This window comes from Peromyscus eremicus, chromosome 7 (assembly GCF_949786415.1).
Source record: "Peromyscus eremicus chromosome 7, PerEre_H2_v1, whole genome shotgun sequence".
Taxonomy (NCBI): Eukaryota; Metazoa; Chordata; class Mammalia; order Rodentia; family Cricetidae; genus Peromyscus; species Peromyscus eremicus.
Window position 1 is genome coordinate 112,843,243 of NC_081422.1, and position 14,300 is coordinate 112,857,542.

At 53.8% G+C, this 14,300-nt stretch overlaps 1 protein-coding gene across 1 annotated transcript; it reads left to right on the plus strand.

The window, feature by feature from the left end:
- Window positions 1–300: 300 nt before the first annotated feature.
- On the plus strand, window positions 301–14,141 carry Vill (villin like). Its single transcript, XM_059268867.1, has 19 exons — window positions 301–408; window positions 547–621; window positions 899–1,104; window positions 2,710–2,818; window positions 4,056–4,166; window positions 4,464–4,663; window positions 5,059–5,137; window positions 5,231–5,329; window positions 5,823–5,958; window positions 6,140–6,240; window positions 7,885–8,022; window positions 8,127–8,285; window positions 9,030–9,209; window positions 9,871–10,016; window positions 11,217–11,358; window positions 12,946–13,131; window positions 13,303–13,374; window positions 13,519–13,776; window positions 13,966–14,141. Exons 1-19 carry the CDS (start codon window positions 343–345, stop codon window positions 14,077–14,079), a joined length of 2,577 nt encoding a protein of 858 aa, XP_059124850.1. The 5' UTR covers window positions 301–342; the 3' UTR covers window positions 14,080–14,141.
- Window positions 14,142–14,300: the final 159 nt, after the last annotated feature.

Below are 14,300 nucleotides of genomic sequence, written 5' to 3' on the forward strand. Positions count from 1 at the left end.
CAGCCCTTTGTGGTCAGTTTCTAACTCTCTCTACAGATGTTGCTGCTGCGGAAGGGCACTCTTGGCCAGAGAGCTCTGCCTGTTGTAAAGCATTCCCACAGACAAACCAGGTCCCTGTAAGCCTGTCCTGGTTTGCTGAAGTTTGCCCAGGTCCCTGTAAGCCCATCCACTGTGCCTGTCCTGGTTTGCTGAAGTCGCATGTTTAATGAAAGTTACATTCTATAATGAAGGTGTTTTGAAGAGCGTTAGGTGGTGGGAGAACTCTTGCTTGGAGCCTGTAACGAAGGTAGCCAGAGGTTGGCCTCCACCATTTGCATCTCCATCATTCTTGACTAGCCTAGGATGGACACCAACCAAGACGTTCCAGCCATCGACAGTCACAGAGCCCTCCAAATATGGATTACTGAGGTGAGAGGCAAAACCAGACAGCACAGCCTGGGACATGGAATAATCCCCCATCTCCCATCTAGAGCTCCCTCCTCTTCCCTTTCTCAGGAACCATAAGTAGAGGTCCCTAACTTGTTACTTGGCAACCTCTTCTCTCAGAACCTAAAGATGCTGCCACTGCCTGAAAGGGCTCATGGGAATTTTTTCGAGGAAAGCTGCTATGTCGTCCTCCATGTAAGTCACTTGGGGAGTCTGTCTGAGGGGTGACATGACCCAGAACTGAAGAAACTCAGGCCTGGAAATAAACTCTGTCTTGAGATCAAGAGCCCCCATACCACATGCCACCCACAAGGGGCTGCTGCCCTGAGGCCTTCTTGTCCCCATTTCCCCTCATAGCCTCCGTCCAAGCACCTGCCCACTGGTTCCTTGATCACTGGCTCCACCATACTCTCCAACCAGACCCTGGAGCCTGGCCCCATCCCTTCCACATATAACAATGCCTGGGCCCTAGGTCCCTCAGAGCCCAAAGGCTACCCGGGGAGGGTCCGGCGACCTGCACTACTGGATCGGCAAGGAGGCCAGCGCAGAGCGTCAGGGGGCTGCAGTCAGCTTCCTACAGCGCCTACAGGAGGCTCTAGGAGAGCGGACGGTGCTGCACCGAGAGTCCCAGGGCCATGAGTCCGACTGCTTCCACAGCTATTTCCACCCCGGAGTCACGTGAGTGCTGAGAGAGCTGGGCACAGAGAGGGGACACAGTGTGTCAAACACTCTGGTGAGGGTACCACCAGCCACCCGAGATAATGGCTTTTCTTTGGCTGAATCGAGCACGTGTGTGTGTGTGTGTGTGTGTGTGTGTGTGTGTGTGTGTGTGTATACACGTATGCATGTGTAGGTACTTTGTTAAGGTATGTAAGCTCACATACATTCCACCCATCTCAAGCATACAATCCAGTGGTTTAAGAGGTATGCAACCATGACCACAATCAGTTTTAAAATGTTTTAATCACCCTGAAAAGCCTGCTGCATTTGAGCAGCCTCTTTCCAGGTCCTTCCTGCATCCTTTCCCCTGCCAAAGGCAGTGACTAGCCTGCTTTCTGTCTGTACATTTGCCCATTCTGGACTTGTTCTGTAAGTGAAACCACACAGAAAGTGAGCTTCCATGGCTGACTTGTTTTCCTTTCGTCTTAATCTTTTCCTCTCCCTCCTCCTCTGCCTCCCCCTCCGCCTCCTCACCATCCTCTTCCTCCTTTCCCTCCTCCTTCCACCCCCCCCCCGTCCTCTCCCACCTGTGCTAAGGATGGAAGCCAGAGCCCTGCCCACATGGCAGGCAAGCCTCAGCCACTGAGCTTCATCCCTCCTGATCCTGTTGTCAAGATCCACGCATACTGTGGCATGCATTACTTGACTTCATTTCCCTGTGAGATAATAGTCCGCTGTGTGAACCTACCATATGTTATCACTTCAGCATCCAGCGGACATGTGTGCCGCTTCTACTTTGGGGCTGTTCTGAATAGTACTACTGTGAATGCTTGTGGCCACCTTGTCATTGATCTCCATCTGTACGTGGGAGGGGTCACCAGTGTTATCCAGAGCTCGCTTTGTCTGTCCTTCTGGGAGAAGTGTCTCCTTTACCTTTGCTTCAAGGTGTTTTGTTTTGTTTTATTGGCTTTTTTGTTTTTTTGTTTGGTTTGGTTTGGTTTTTGGTTTTTCAAGACAGGGTTTCTCTTTGTAACAGCTCTGGCTGTCCTGAACTCACTTTGTAGACCAGGCTGGCTTTGAACTTACAGAAATCTGTCTGCCTCTGCCTCCCAAGTGCTGAGACTAAAAGTGTGCACCATCACCACCTGGCATTCAAGTATTTAGATTGAAAATAGTTAATCTAATTGCCAATACTAAATCATTTTTGTTTGATATCACTGGGTCAGATATTTGCATATAGTACAGACAAGTCTGTGTGTATATGAAAAAATGCATGCCACCCAATGCATGTCCTGTGGATGGGCATGCAAACCTGGATATTCATATCCACCACACAGATATGCCCTTCCATCTACTCACGTCTAGACTCACCTGGGTAAAAAGCCTGTATGAAATCCCCGAACTTACCTCAGTCTACACAGTTCCACATGCTAATAAGCAATGTACACTTGTGCCTCATGTACCTATGTACTCACACATACACGTGCTCACAGGTACTCAAATACATGTGTTACACAGACACATATCATCCCCACACATAATTACACACGTGCATTTGCTCACTCCCACACTCATTCTTGCACGAGGTGGGTTTTCAATCATGGGTCCCTGTCCCTTTCTCAGCTACAGGAAGGGAGGCCAAACCTCTGCTCTCAAGCATGTGGAGACCAACGTGTACAATGTCCAGCGACTGCTACACATCAGGGGAAGGAAGCATGTGTCTGCCACTGAGGTGAGGGCACCGGGGACGTGGTCTGACTCCGGACTCACACAGCTGAGTATCCTGAAGCGTAAGAAAGGGCAGGAATTGGTGGAGGATGTAGGGAGTGTGTGGAGCAATGAGCTACAGTTCCCCAGTCGGCCCACCTCCCTCAGGAGACACAGGCAGCCTTGGGTTCCTGCCCCCCCTCTGCTCTGCTGCTGGCCCGTCTTTCTTCGTGTCTCGTGGGTACTTTAAGAACCCGGGCCGAGGAGGCAGATGCAGTGGTACACTGGGCCCTTGAAGGCCACATGATGGGAGTGTGAATAACCTCACACTTCTCTCACACCAGTCATCGTCACACACACACACACACACACACACACACACACACACACACACACACTGTCTACCCCATCATCCTTGGATGGAATCTTTACTCTGGTCTATGCAGTGCCCTTTCATAAACTAACACAAAGCGCCCTTTACTTTCACACACCAGGAAATTAACAGAGGAGAAAGACATTCTGCTTGTGGCCAGAGTTTAATGCAATGAACGTTCATCGACGTATGGATGGTGACCCTTTAGCTGTACATCTACAGTTAACCAAGCTTACGGCAGCCCTGTGACACACACAGTCCTTCCCAGACTTTGCACTGTAACCCCACAAAATCCTGGTCGTGTGGAGATGGACATTATGTGGTCCTTGGTTTTTCCTATTATGCCACTGTGATTATTTAGTGTCCTCCAAATGTGTCTGTTTCAATAACTATCCTATGCTCCATTGCATACTGTCACCACACAGGCACATATGCACTGTCACCGTGAGCACACACGCTTGTTCACATAGGGTGCCCCGTATATGCACGAATGCCTGTTCATACAGAGATGAGAAATTACCTAGGCCCCACTTCTATATAAACACATAGAAGGTCACATGTGGCTATGAAGATGCATGCCTGCATGCTGTAACAGACACTGTCTGTCTCTCTCTCTCTCTCTCTCTCTCTCTCTCACACACACACACACACACACAGCTGCACAGTCTCATTCATACAAGCCACACAACCTGCCTTGCCCCCTCCCCCTCCCTCCCCCTTGCCCCCTCCCCTTCCCTCCCCCTTGCCCCCTCCTCCTCCCTCCCCCTTGCCCACTCTCCCTCCCTCCCTCTTGCCCCCTGCCCCTCCCTCTCCCCTGCCCCCTCCCCCTGCCTGTGGTGCTGCTGGTCTGACACCTTTTTTTTCCACATCTCTCTCCTGGCTCCTGAAGGTGGCCTTGTCCTGGAACAGCTTTAATAAGGGGGGCATCTTCCTGTTGGACCTGGGCAAGGTGCTGATCCAATGGAACGGACCTAAAACCAGCATTTCTGAGAAATCACGGGTCAGTGTCTGCCCTAAGAGCCGGGAGTGTGGGGCTTGAGGAGAGGTAGCCCTCCAAGTGTCCATCATCTGGCCACCCCAAGAGATAGCTGGACTCTCTGTCTCAACCCAACAGGCAAAGTTCAGACGTCCCACTGGTGGCAGGCCTGGGAACACTAGAATGACAGGACACCAGCTTTCCTGTCCCTCTCCCTGTGCCTATGGGTACCAAGCAGCAATAAGAAAGACCCCAGCTGGGCTGTGTGTGGAATGAGGGGCCACTCCTAAGAAGCCTTGACTGCTGGGTCCTCTCCTGCAGGCGCTGACCCTGACTTGCAGCCTCAGGGATAGGGAGCGTGGTGGCCGTGCCCAGATTGGTGTGGTAGATGATGAGAAGAAAGCCACAGACCTCATGCACATCATGGAGGCTGTGCTGGGCTGCAGGTCAGGCAGCCTGGGTGCTTCCACGCCCATCAACAGCGTTAGCCAGCAGCAGAAGGCCAACGTCCGTCTCTACCAGTGAGCAGAACTGGGGTGGGCATGGGGAGAGTGAAGGGTCACAACTATGTGTGTGTTATTGAAACAACACAGCATCTCTACAGAAACCTTGAGTGAAAACACGAAAGTCTCTGGGTAGGACATGGGCGTTGTTGGGATTGGCCATGCCTGTATATCTCACGACATACACTCTTGTATGGTGTGTGGCAGCATCGACGAGAAGCCCATAGTACAGATGGGGACACCGAGGCCCTGTGAGGGTCAAGGAGCCACCTAAGCCCCAAGCAAGGTCACAATAATTGAGTTCACAGCTCATGACTTTAGCCTCTGGGAAACCAGAGGCGTTCAAGGGTGCTGGGATGGCATCAGAGGCCAGGAAGAGGCCAGCTGTCCGCATCCGGATGCCTGTCCCCCAGTGTCTGCGAGAAGGGAACAGACCTGGTGGTCCAGGAATTGGCCACCCGACCACTGACCCAGAACCTCCTGCAAGAGGAAGTAAGGAAAGCCTGGACCCAGTACCCACCCATCCCCCAGCCATCCCCCCTCACAACCTCAGTCCCTGCTCTCTAGACTTACACTTCTACCTAGGGCTGCTATCTCCTGGACCAGGGTGGCTTCAAGATCTACATGTGGCAGGGACGAAAGTCCAGCCCCCAGGACAAGAAGGCTGCATTCAACAGGGCTGTGGTAAGGTCTTGGGGCCCCTACAGGGAGGCAAGACAGATCTGGTACAGGATGTCCTCCTGGGGTCTAAGGGAAGAAATAGCTTTCCCCTGGAACATCTTTATCCTGGGGTCAGGAAGTGAGTGTGTCTACCCTGGAAACTTTGCGTGGGAGAGAAAATGTGTGACACCCCAGAGGTCATGTGTGCAGGACTTAGCCTTGCCCTGAGGCCTGAGAGCCTTCTGCATTGTGTGTGGGAGGCAGAGGTTTATGGGACTGTAGGGTATGTCATGGCCAGCCCTTCGCCAGGCTTGGATTAAGGGGACCATGTCTCACCTGAGAGACCTCGGAGAATCGGTAGTGAGAGAGCCAGCTTGTTAAGTGGGTCTCGAGTTTGGTTAACTAACACAGCTCAGAGCGTGGCTGTCCTGGGAGCCACACTTGGGGGGTGTTCCTGGGGCTGAACACAGCCTAGAGCCCTTGAGCCACAGGCCTGCTTAACAGAGCCATGTCCCAGGGTTTCATCCAGGCCAAAGGCTACCCAAACTACACCAATGTGGAGGTGGTGAACGAAGGTGCAGAGTCCATAGCCTTCCAGCAGCTGTTCCAGATGTGGTCGGAGGAGCGAGATGGGAAAAAACACAAAGGGAGGAGTGAGTGAAGGAGGGTGCAGGGGTGGAGCCTGGAGGGGTGGACAGACCTGGGAGGAACCCGAGGCTGCTGGGGAGGGGGCTGGACAGGCAAGGGGTGTGGCCCTGACCCCATGAGATGCATGAGCAGTGCGTGGGCCCAGTGGCACTGAAGAACGTCACTGACTCTCAGCTCCCCATGCAGATAAACTGATGCAGGCAAAGCCGGACATAGGCAAGCTGCACACCCAGCCTGAGCTAGCGGCCCAGCTCAGAATGGTGGATGACGGCTCTGGGGAGGTGGAGGTGAGGGCACTGGCTCGGGGTTGGCAGTGTGCATACAAGGAGAGAGAACAGTTGACGGGGCGTGAAGTGGGGGGGGGGGGTCATGCCCAGAAACCCAGCACTCTGGAGGAGAGAATATCAGGAGTTCAAGGCCAGTCCGAACTACATGAGACACTGTCTCAACAACAAAAACGACCCAGGAACATGTGGTGCCCACCCACCCACCCACGACCAGGATGTATTCAAGGAAATAGAAACATACATGCCCACTCTCCAGCAACTGGCTCATACAGTCATCTCAAGCCATACAACACCATGGTCACTCCCTCACAGACACACAACTTGACAACACCTGGACAAGGCACCATGCTCTGTGGCCAACAGGTACACGGTCACGGAGGGAGTGAGTGGGAAGACTGGGAAGCAGGGAGTGAGCGGAGACCGGGTAATGGAGGAAACCCAGGATGAGGAGAAAAGAGGGGTCTGGGGATGAGTAGAGGTAACAGAAGGGGACCAGGTGGACAGAGCAAGAGTGGGTGAAAGCTGTGGGGAGGACAGCAAGGAAGCCGGGCAAGGGTGTCTGGGATCAGCTCCAAGCACACAGTCGGGGGGCCTGTGGAAGTGGGGAGGCCTCGCTCCCGGGTAGGTACCTTTGGGGAGGTTTTGGTCCCTGGCAGCCTTTCCAGAAAAGCGTGGGGTTTTGATGGCCTGGTCTAGAGGGGAAGTCCCCTGGTGTAGCTCTCAGTTGGTGTGGGTAACGGACACCAGGCACTGAGTCCAGGCTGGCTGATGTGCAATGAGCTTGGCCCTGTGATCCCCAGCTTACAGGTCACATGCCAACCTGCACGGACCTGGACTAGCACCTGTTCTGTCTGGTTCTAAAGCTGAGGTGTGGCTCCCATAGTAACAAGCCGTCACTAGGACAATGTGGGAAAGCACTGTCATTTCAGCCTTCGAGGAGGCAGGCGTTGGCTTTTTGTTTGTTTTATTAGACAGGATCTCACATATCCCAAAGATGGCCTCAAACTCGCTATATAGTCAAGGCTGACCTTGAACTTCTGATTCTCCGGCCTCACCTCCCTAATGCCATGATTTCAGGGGGAATCCCTGTTTTGGGGGGTTCTAAGACATTGTGCATGCTGGACAAGCACTTGACCAGCTGAGTCACATCACCAGCCCTGGTTTTTGTTAATTTAGGGGTTTGTTTTTGTTTTATTTGAAGATTGTGTTGTTGTTATTAATGATACTTTAGGGAAAAAAGGAATTTTCCCCTCCAGAACGCCAACACCTCTCTTCCAGCCTTGCTTCTGCTGTCCTCGACTGAACAGCACAGCTCTGTGCATGGGGGAGGGGTGCTGTGTGCCCCTAACCAGGGCTGGAGCTAGTGGGTCTAGGACTGAGGTAGCCATGGGCCAGGAGCTGGATCCTTCTTGCAACTTTTAGCCTTTCACCCACTTTTCTGGGTGCAGAATGCAAGCTAAATCTGGGCTGAGAGCGGCCAGCAAAGGCGTGGGCTGCTAAGGCCTGTGGGGGAAAGGTCACTCCCAGGTCCAGTGTGAAGTATGGAAGGCCCAGATGAGCCAATGAGAGCTTTCCGGCTGCATGCAGGTGCGCAGGCTGCTACCGGTAAGGGTTATCTGTGCCCATGGGTCCCTTGCTCCTCAGGTGTGGTGCATTCAGGACTTACAAAGGCAGCCTGTGGACCCCAAGCACCATGGCCAGTTGTGCTCAGGAAACTGCTACCTTGCCCTCTACACGTACCAGAAACTTGGCCGTGTCCGGTACATCTTGTACCTATGGCAGGTATGTCCCCCTGCTGGGGTGTCATGCTGTCCAGCCCAAGACCTAGAATCTGAGAACGGAATAGGAAACTGCAGGCCAAATTATTGTCCCCCTCCCTGCTGCAGGGCCACCAGACCACCATAGAGGACACCAAGGCCCTGAACCTCAATGCTGAGGAGTTGGACCTCATGTACCAGGGAGCACTGGTGCAGGAACATGTGACCATGGGTAGAGAGCCCCCCCACTTCCTAGCCATCTTCCAGGGGCAGCTGGTGGTCTTCCAGGTAGAGCCCATGTTGGACCTTTCATCCCTTTGACACAGGGGGTGGAGAGACAGCTCCATTGGTAAAGGGTTAGCCTTGCAAGCTTGAGTGTGACTCCAGCACCCACATAAAGATGCTGGGTAGGATGCTGCAGCCTGTGACCCTAGCCTGGGAAGTGGACACAGGAGGATTCCTGGGCCTTGATGGCTGGCCAGTGTAGCCTACTTGGTGAGCTCCAGACCAATGAGAGACTTTATCTCAAAGGAGGTGGACAGCATTCCTGAGAATGACATCTGACATCCTGGGGCCTTCATGAGCACGCATGCATATGCACACACTAATAATAATAATAATAATAATAATAATAATAATATCATCATCATCATCATCATCATCACCACCACCACCACCACCGTCATCAGTAGCAGCAGCAGCAGCAGCATCTATCTAACATAGCTACTCCAGAGAGGAAGGATTCATTTTGGGTCCGTTTCAGAGGTCTCATAATCCTGGCTCTGTTGATTCTGTGCCTAGATGAGTTGGCATACCATGGTGGCAGGAGCCTGCTCTGGGCCCTCTGAGATGTGTGACAAGTCTAATTCGAAAGGGTCTGTTTTACTGTCCTACGCAGACAGGACTGCCACCGTCCACACTCAGAGGGCCAGAGGACAGTGGTAGCCTTAGTCCTGAAGCAGTCTGCTCACCACTAGGACAGAGGTGCCCCCAGGAGCCTTTGCCTCAGCCTGAGGCCCCACCTTCTTCTAGGGGTGTGCAGGCAACAGAGGAAAGAGACCGCCGACATCCAGCCCGAGGCTGTTCCACGTGCAAGGGACTGACAGCCACAACACCAGAACCATGGAGGTGCAAGCCCGTGCCTCCTCCCTCATCTCCAGCGACATCTTCTTTCTGGTCACAACTGACATCTGCTACCTCTGGTTTGGGAAGGTACCAGTGAGTCTCCACTTGGGAAGGTGACGAGGTCAGAGATGGGTCCCCTCCACCCGAGTGCAGACTTGAAACCCAACCAGCTATAGGCCAGTGGGGTGGTTTTGTGGGTGGTGTGAAGTGGTCCAGGGACCCTGATAGAGCTAGGGGAAGTTACATGGTCACAAGTGGGCTGGGGTTCCTCAGGTCAGAGGCAAGCCTGGCTCTGACTGCCTCCCTTCCTGCTTGGGGACTTTTCCCAAGTCTCTCTGGGAAAGGGAGAGGCCTAGTTGTAGCTGAAAGTTTTTCTGTGTCCCACCCGGTCCGCAGCCCCTCAGACCCAAGTAAACACACAGAGGCTTATATTAATTAAAACTGCTCAAAGCGTTATCCCACAGCACCTAGTCTCGGTTTGCTTGTGGGTTTTGTTGTTTCCTCATCTTTAGCATGAACCACAAAGGACCCCCAAGCCTTGGTGTCCCTCATCCACGTCTGGACCCAGAAGGGTCACAGGGTCACAGCTGAGGAACTGAAAGGGAGATACCTTGCTCACAGGGGCCTCGCCCACAGCTTAGGCCTCCCTTGGCTCAGGTCCAGCTCCCCATGGGCCCCAGTGGATGGACATGGGACTGGAGGCGGAGGCCTGCCTGCTGCAGGGTTTGACCCAGCCTCTGCTTGCCAGGGCTGCAGTGGGGACCAGCGTGAGACGGCACGGACGGTGGCCGCTGTCTTCTCAGGAAATAACATGGAAACGGTGCTGGAGGGTCAAGAGCCTCCCCACTTCTGGGAAGTCCTCGGAGGCCGGGCTCCCTATCCCAGCAACAAGAGGTAACAGGATTGCAGGAGAACATGTTTTTCTTGAGGGGGAACTGAAGCCTGGAGGTGGGTGACTACTGAAAGGTCACAGAGTGAGCTGGAAAGATAAGCCTGGAACTGAGGGACTCTGGGCCCCCTCCATCTGCAGTCTCCAGCCCTTGGTAACTTGGATGGGGACATGCCAGGGCAGATAGGGAGAAATGGCACCCTCTGCTGGCAGAGTCCACTTCCTGCATTGCCTCCAAGGGCAATCCCAAAGTAAGTGGACAAGGGATGAATAGGAGATCAGGGTAAGTGGACAAGGGATGAATAGGAGATCAGGGTGGAGTAAGAACTCAAGGATGGAAGGAGCTGGGTCCCTGGGTGCTCCGTCCACTCAAGTCTCCTGGGCTCCCATGGAGCAGACTTTCTTTTGGGCCACCAACTAACTCCCAAATCATGACATGGACACTTATTATTAGTTATGAATGCTCGGCCTTAGCTTTGCTCTTATTTTAATCTGTTTCTCTTTGTCTACATTTTACTTGGGGCTTTTTACCTTTCCTTCTGTCTGTCCTACTTTCCGGATCCTCATGTCTGGCTGCCTGGCTTCTGGCCCAGGCATGTCCCTCTCTTCTCTCTTTTCTCTATCGAGCCTAGATCTCTCTGCCCCCACAACCCCGCCCATTCTTCTCCTGCCTAGCTTGGTCATTCAGCGTTTTGTTAGACCAATCAGGTGCCTTAGACAGGCAGGTGAAACAAATGCATCACATCTTTACACAATTAAACAAATGCAGCAGAAACAAAAGTAACGCACCTTTACAGAGTTAAATATTCCACGACACCCCCAGACTTGCTCCCCTCCTTCCACCCTGTACCCGAGGCTAGTTCCTGACTTAACTGAGTGCAGGTGACTCCCATTCTAGGGAGGGCAGGGCCTCGGCTCAGCTTCTCCCCACTAGGTCTGGGGTCCCCTTCTCCAGTGCCTACCCTAATAAATCCATAGAGCAGCTGACAGGTTTTCAGTCACCTGCTCTATTTGTCCCTTGAAAGAAAAGGACCCTGGCCCAGAGCAGGCACCCTACACAAAGTCAAGGAGTGGGTGGAGTCCAGAGGAAGGCCCAGGACTTCTGTCCAAAGAAGCTGTTTTCCCTGAGCTGGGGGTGGGGGCACCCATGCCGAGGGCCAGCGTGGCCCAGCTGCACCCCTCACAGCCCCCCCTCCTCTGGCCAGGCTCCCAGAGGTCTCCGGCATCCAGCCCCGACTGTTTGAGTGTTCCAGCCCCTCAGGCTGCCTGGTCCTCACGGAAGTGGTGTTCTTTGGCCAAGAGGACTTGGACAAGTATGATGTCATGTTACTAGACACCTGTCAGGAGGTGAGGCAGCCACCCCGGCTTGGCTGGGCTGGGCATGCAGGGTGTGTCTGCACTGGTGTAGTTGGGTGTGAAGGTGGGTTTAACCTGTGACCGATTGTTGCCATGGACTGAGAGTCTGGGAGTGTCGGTATAACCACAACATACTAGGAACAGAAGTCAGGCCGTGTGTGAGTATAACCTTGAACATTGTATGTGATACTGTGTGTCCTATGATGCGATGTGTGACTCGTGACTGAGGGCCTGCGGCTGACGGTATAGAAATAGCAGTAAATAGAAGGACTGACGGGATATGTATGTGTGATGTTCTTTGGACCTTCACATTTGACTGGGTAGCTGTGGCTGTGGATTAGGCAGACCACGCCAGCGATGGTGTGTGTGGTCCAGGACTAAACAGAACTGGCCAAACCAGTTGTAACTGGTGACGCTGCATGTGTCCATGTGTCTGTGTGAGAGGGAAAGGAGGAATATATGATTGGTTTTTGGTGTGACCGAGAAACTGAGTCTGTGAAATTCTGTGTGGCTATGAGACGGTGTATGTAACCAACCAGACATGCATGACTGGTGACCAAATGTGACTGTGTCTCTGTGCAGACACTGTGATGTTGGTGGGTGACAGTGGGTGACTGTGATTGGCTATCTGGCCTTATGGCAATGGACAATGTGTCTTTGTAGCTGTGATCGTGCATGCACACGTGTGTTCATGTGTGTGTCACTGTGTGTGTGAGACTGTGTGTATACATGTGTGTGTCACTGTGTGTGAGACTGTGTGTCACTGTGTGCATGCATGTGTCACTGTGTGTGGTACTGAGTTCTGAGGAGGTTGAGCTCCTATTTCACTCAGAGAAATCTCAAGGCCAGATTCTGTTCCCTGCTTCCCCACTTCGCGATCCCCACCCCATTACCTAGCCAGCCCCTCTGATCCAGTCTCCCAGCTCCACCTTGCTGCTCTTTTTCCAGCCTTGGTGGCCTCTTGCTGTCCCCGAGCATGGCAGACATGTCCCACCTTAGGCCCTTGGCACTGCCTGATTCTTCTTCCCTTTCTTCTGAGACATACATGTGGCTTGCTCTCCCATGGAGATTCCATGGGGGTAGAGATTTTTGTCAATCTTTTTATTTCTTTTGAGACAGTCTCATATAGCCCAGAATGGCTTTGAGCTCACTACGTAACCCGAACTTCCTCTCATCTATCAGATCCCACCTCCCAGGCGCTGGGATTTCAGCCCTACCCGCTCCTGTGTATGTGGTACTTGAGCTGGTCTTCCCGCCTCCGCCTCGCCAGTGCTGTGGTTACAGACAGGTGTCACAATACCTGGTTTAGTGACAGCGACTTGGATTGTTCTCACTGTTGTGTTCTTAGTTCCTACCACACGCTAGTGCTTCTTAACTGTTTATATTAGACGCATGTACGCATGCCTATGATGGCAAGTGTCCATGGGTGTGGGGGCATCTCAAATGCTGGGTAAGAGTGTTCTTGGCCAGGCATATGCATGCAGGGATCTGAGGCCATCTGACAACAGGGGGAGGGAGGAGGTGGCTGACTCAGGGGGCCCTCCCCCTGTCTAAGCCCAGGCTTCCTCTGTGGCCCAGATCTTCCTGTGGCTTGGGGAAGCTGCAGGTGGGTGGAAGAAGGAGGCCGTGGCCTGGGGCCACGAGTACCTGAGGACTCATCCAGCGGGGAGGAGCCTGGACACACCCATCGTGCTGGTCAAGCAGGGCTATGAGCCTGCCACCTTCACTGGGTGGTTTACCAGCTGGGACCCCTACAAGTGGACGGTGAGGTTTCACACTGGTGGGTCTTCATCCGGGGTGGGGTAGGGGCTGTTCCAGGCCCTCCTGGGCTGAGGACCTCCCATGAGTCGGGGAGGGGGGGAACTGAACTTGTCTGGGTTTCCGGGAGCTCCCTCCCTTGCCAGTCCTGATAACAGCCCCAACTCCCGCCCCCAGAACAACCAATCTTATGAGGAGGTGGTGGAGGGAAGCCTGGGACCAGGGGCCGCCATCTCTGAGATAACAGCAGTAAGTGCTGGGCAGTTACCCTGGCAGCCCCACATAGTGGTCTGGGTTCACATGGTCCAGAGGTGGAGGGGCCAGGGGTTCAGTGTGGTCTTTAGCGGATGCCTGTCCTCCATCTTCCGGACCATGAGTCTTCTCTCTGGACAGGAAGTACATAACTTCCAGCTAACTCGATGGCCGAGTGATAACAAGGCAGGTCCCTCGCCCCTACTGGCCTCCAAGGGTTCCCAGGATTGCCTGGAGAAAGATCTGGAGCTGGGCCTCAGCGTTGATGGCAAGGACCCCAGCGTAAGCTCCACCCGCAGCTGCTGCAGCTCAGTGGCCAATGGGAGCCTGCCCCGGGAAAGGCTGATGCACCAGGCCGTGGAGGACCTGCCACAGGGTGTGGACCCTGCCCGCAAGGAGGTGGGTACCAATGCTGCTGTTCTCGGCACTGGAGGATCCCAGGGTACCCTGCCCCCAGAGTGGCCACGAAAGCCAGGCAGTGAGCAGACTGGAGAAGGGGAGAGTGGATGACACCTCTGGGTGGCACAGGAGCTTGGGCTCCAGTGACTCCCCTTCCTCCCCACCGCCACTCCTACCCCCCACCCCCAGTTCTACCTCTCAGACTCTGACTTCCAAGACATCTTTGGGAAGTCCAAGGAGGAGTTCTACAGCATGGCCAAGTGGAAGCAGCAGCAAGAGAAAAAGAAGCTGGGCTTCTTCTGAGCTGGGGAACCCTGCTCGTCACCCCGAGTCTCCTCCTGGAATACCCCCCCAATAAAAGCCAGTGGTGTGTCAGGTGTGGCCCGTGTGCCTTTAAGCTGCACCGTCTGGTGGAGCCCTCTTCTCAGCAGCAGGGCCCCGTGGCACTGTGGGCTATACCCTCCTCCGTGGAAAGGATTCCTTCAGACCGCTCACTCCAAATGACCCCATGATGGTGGGAAGGG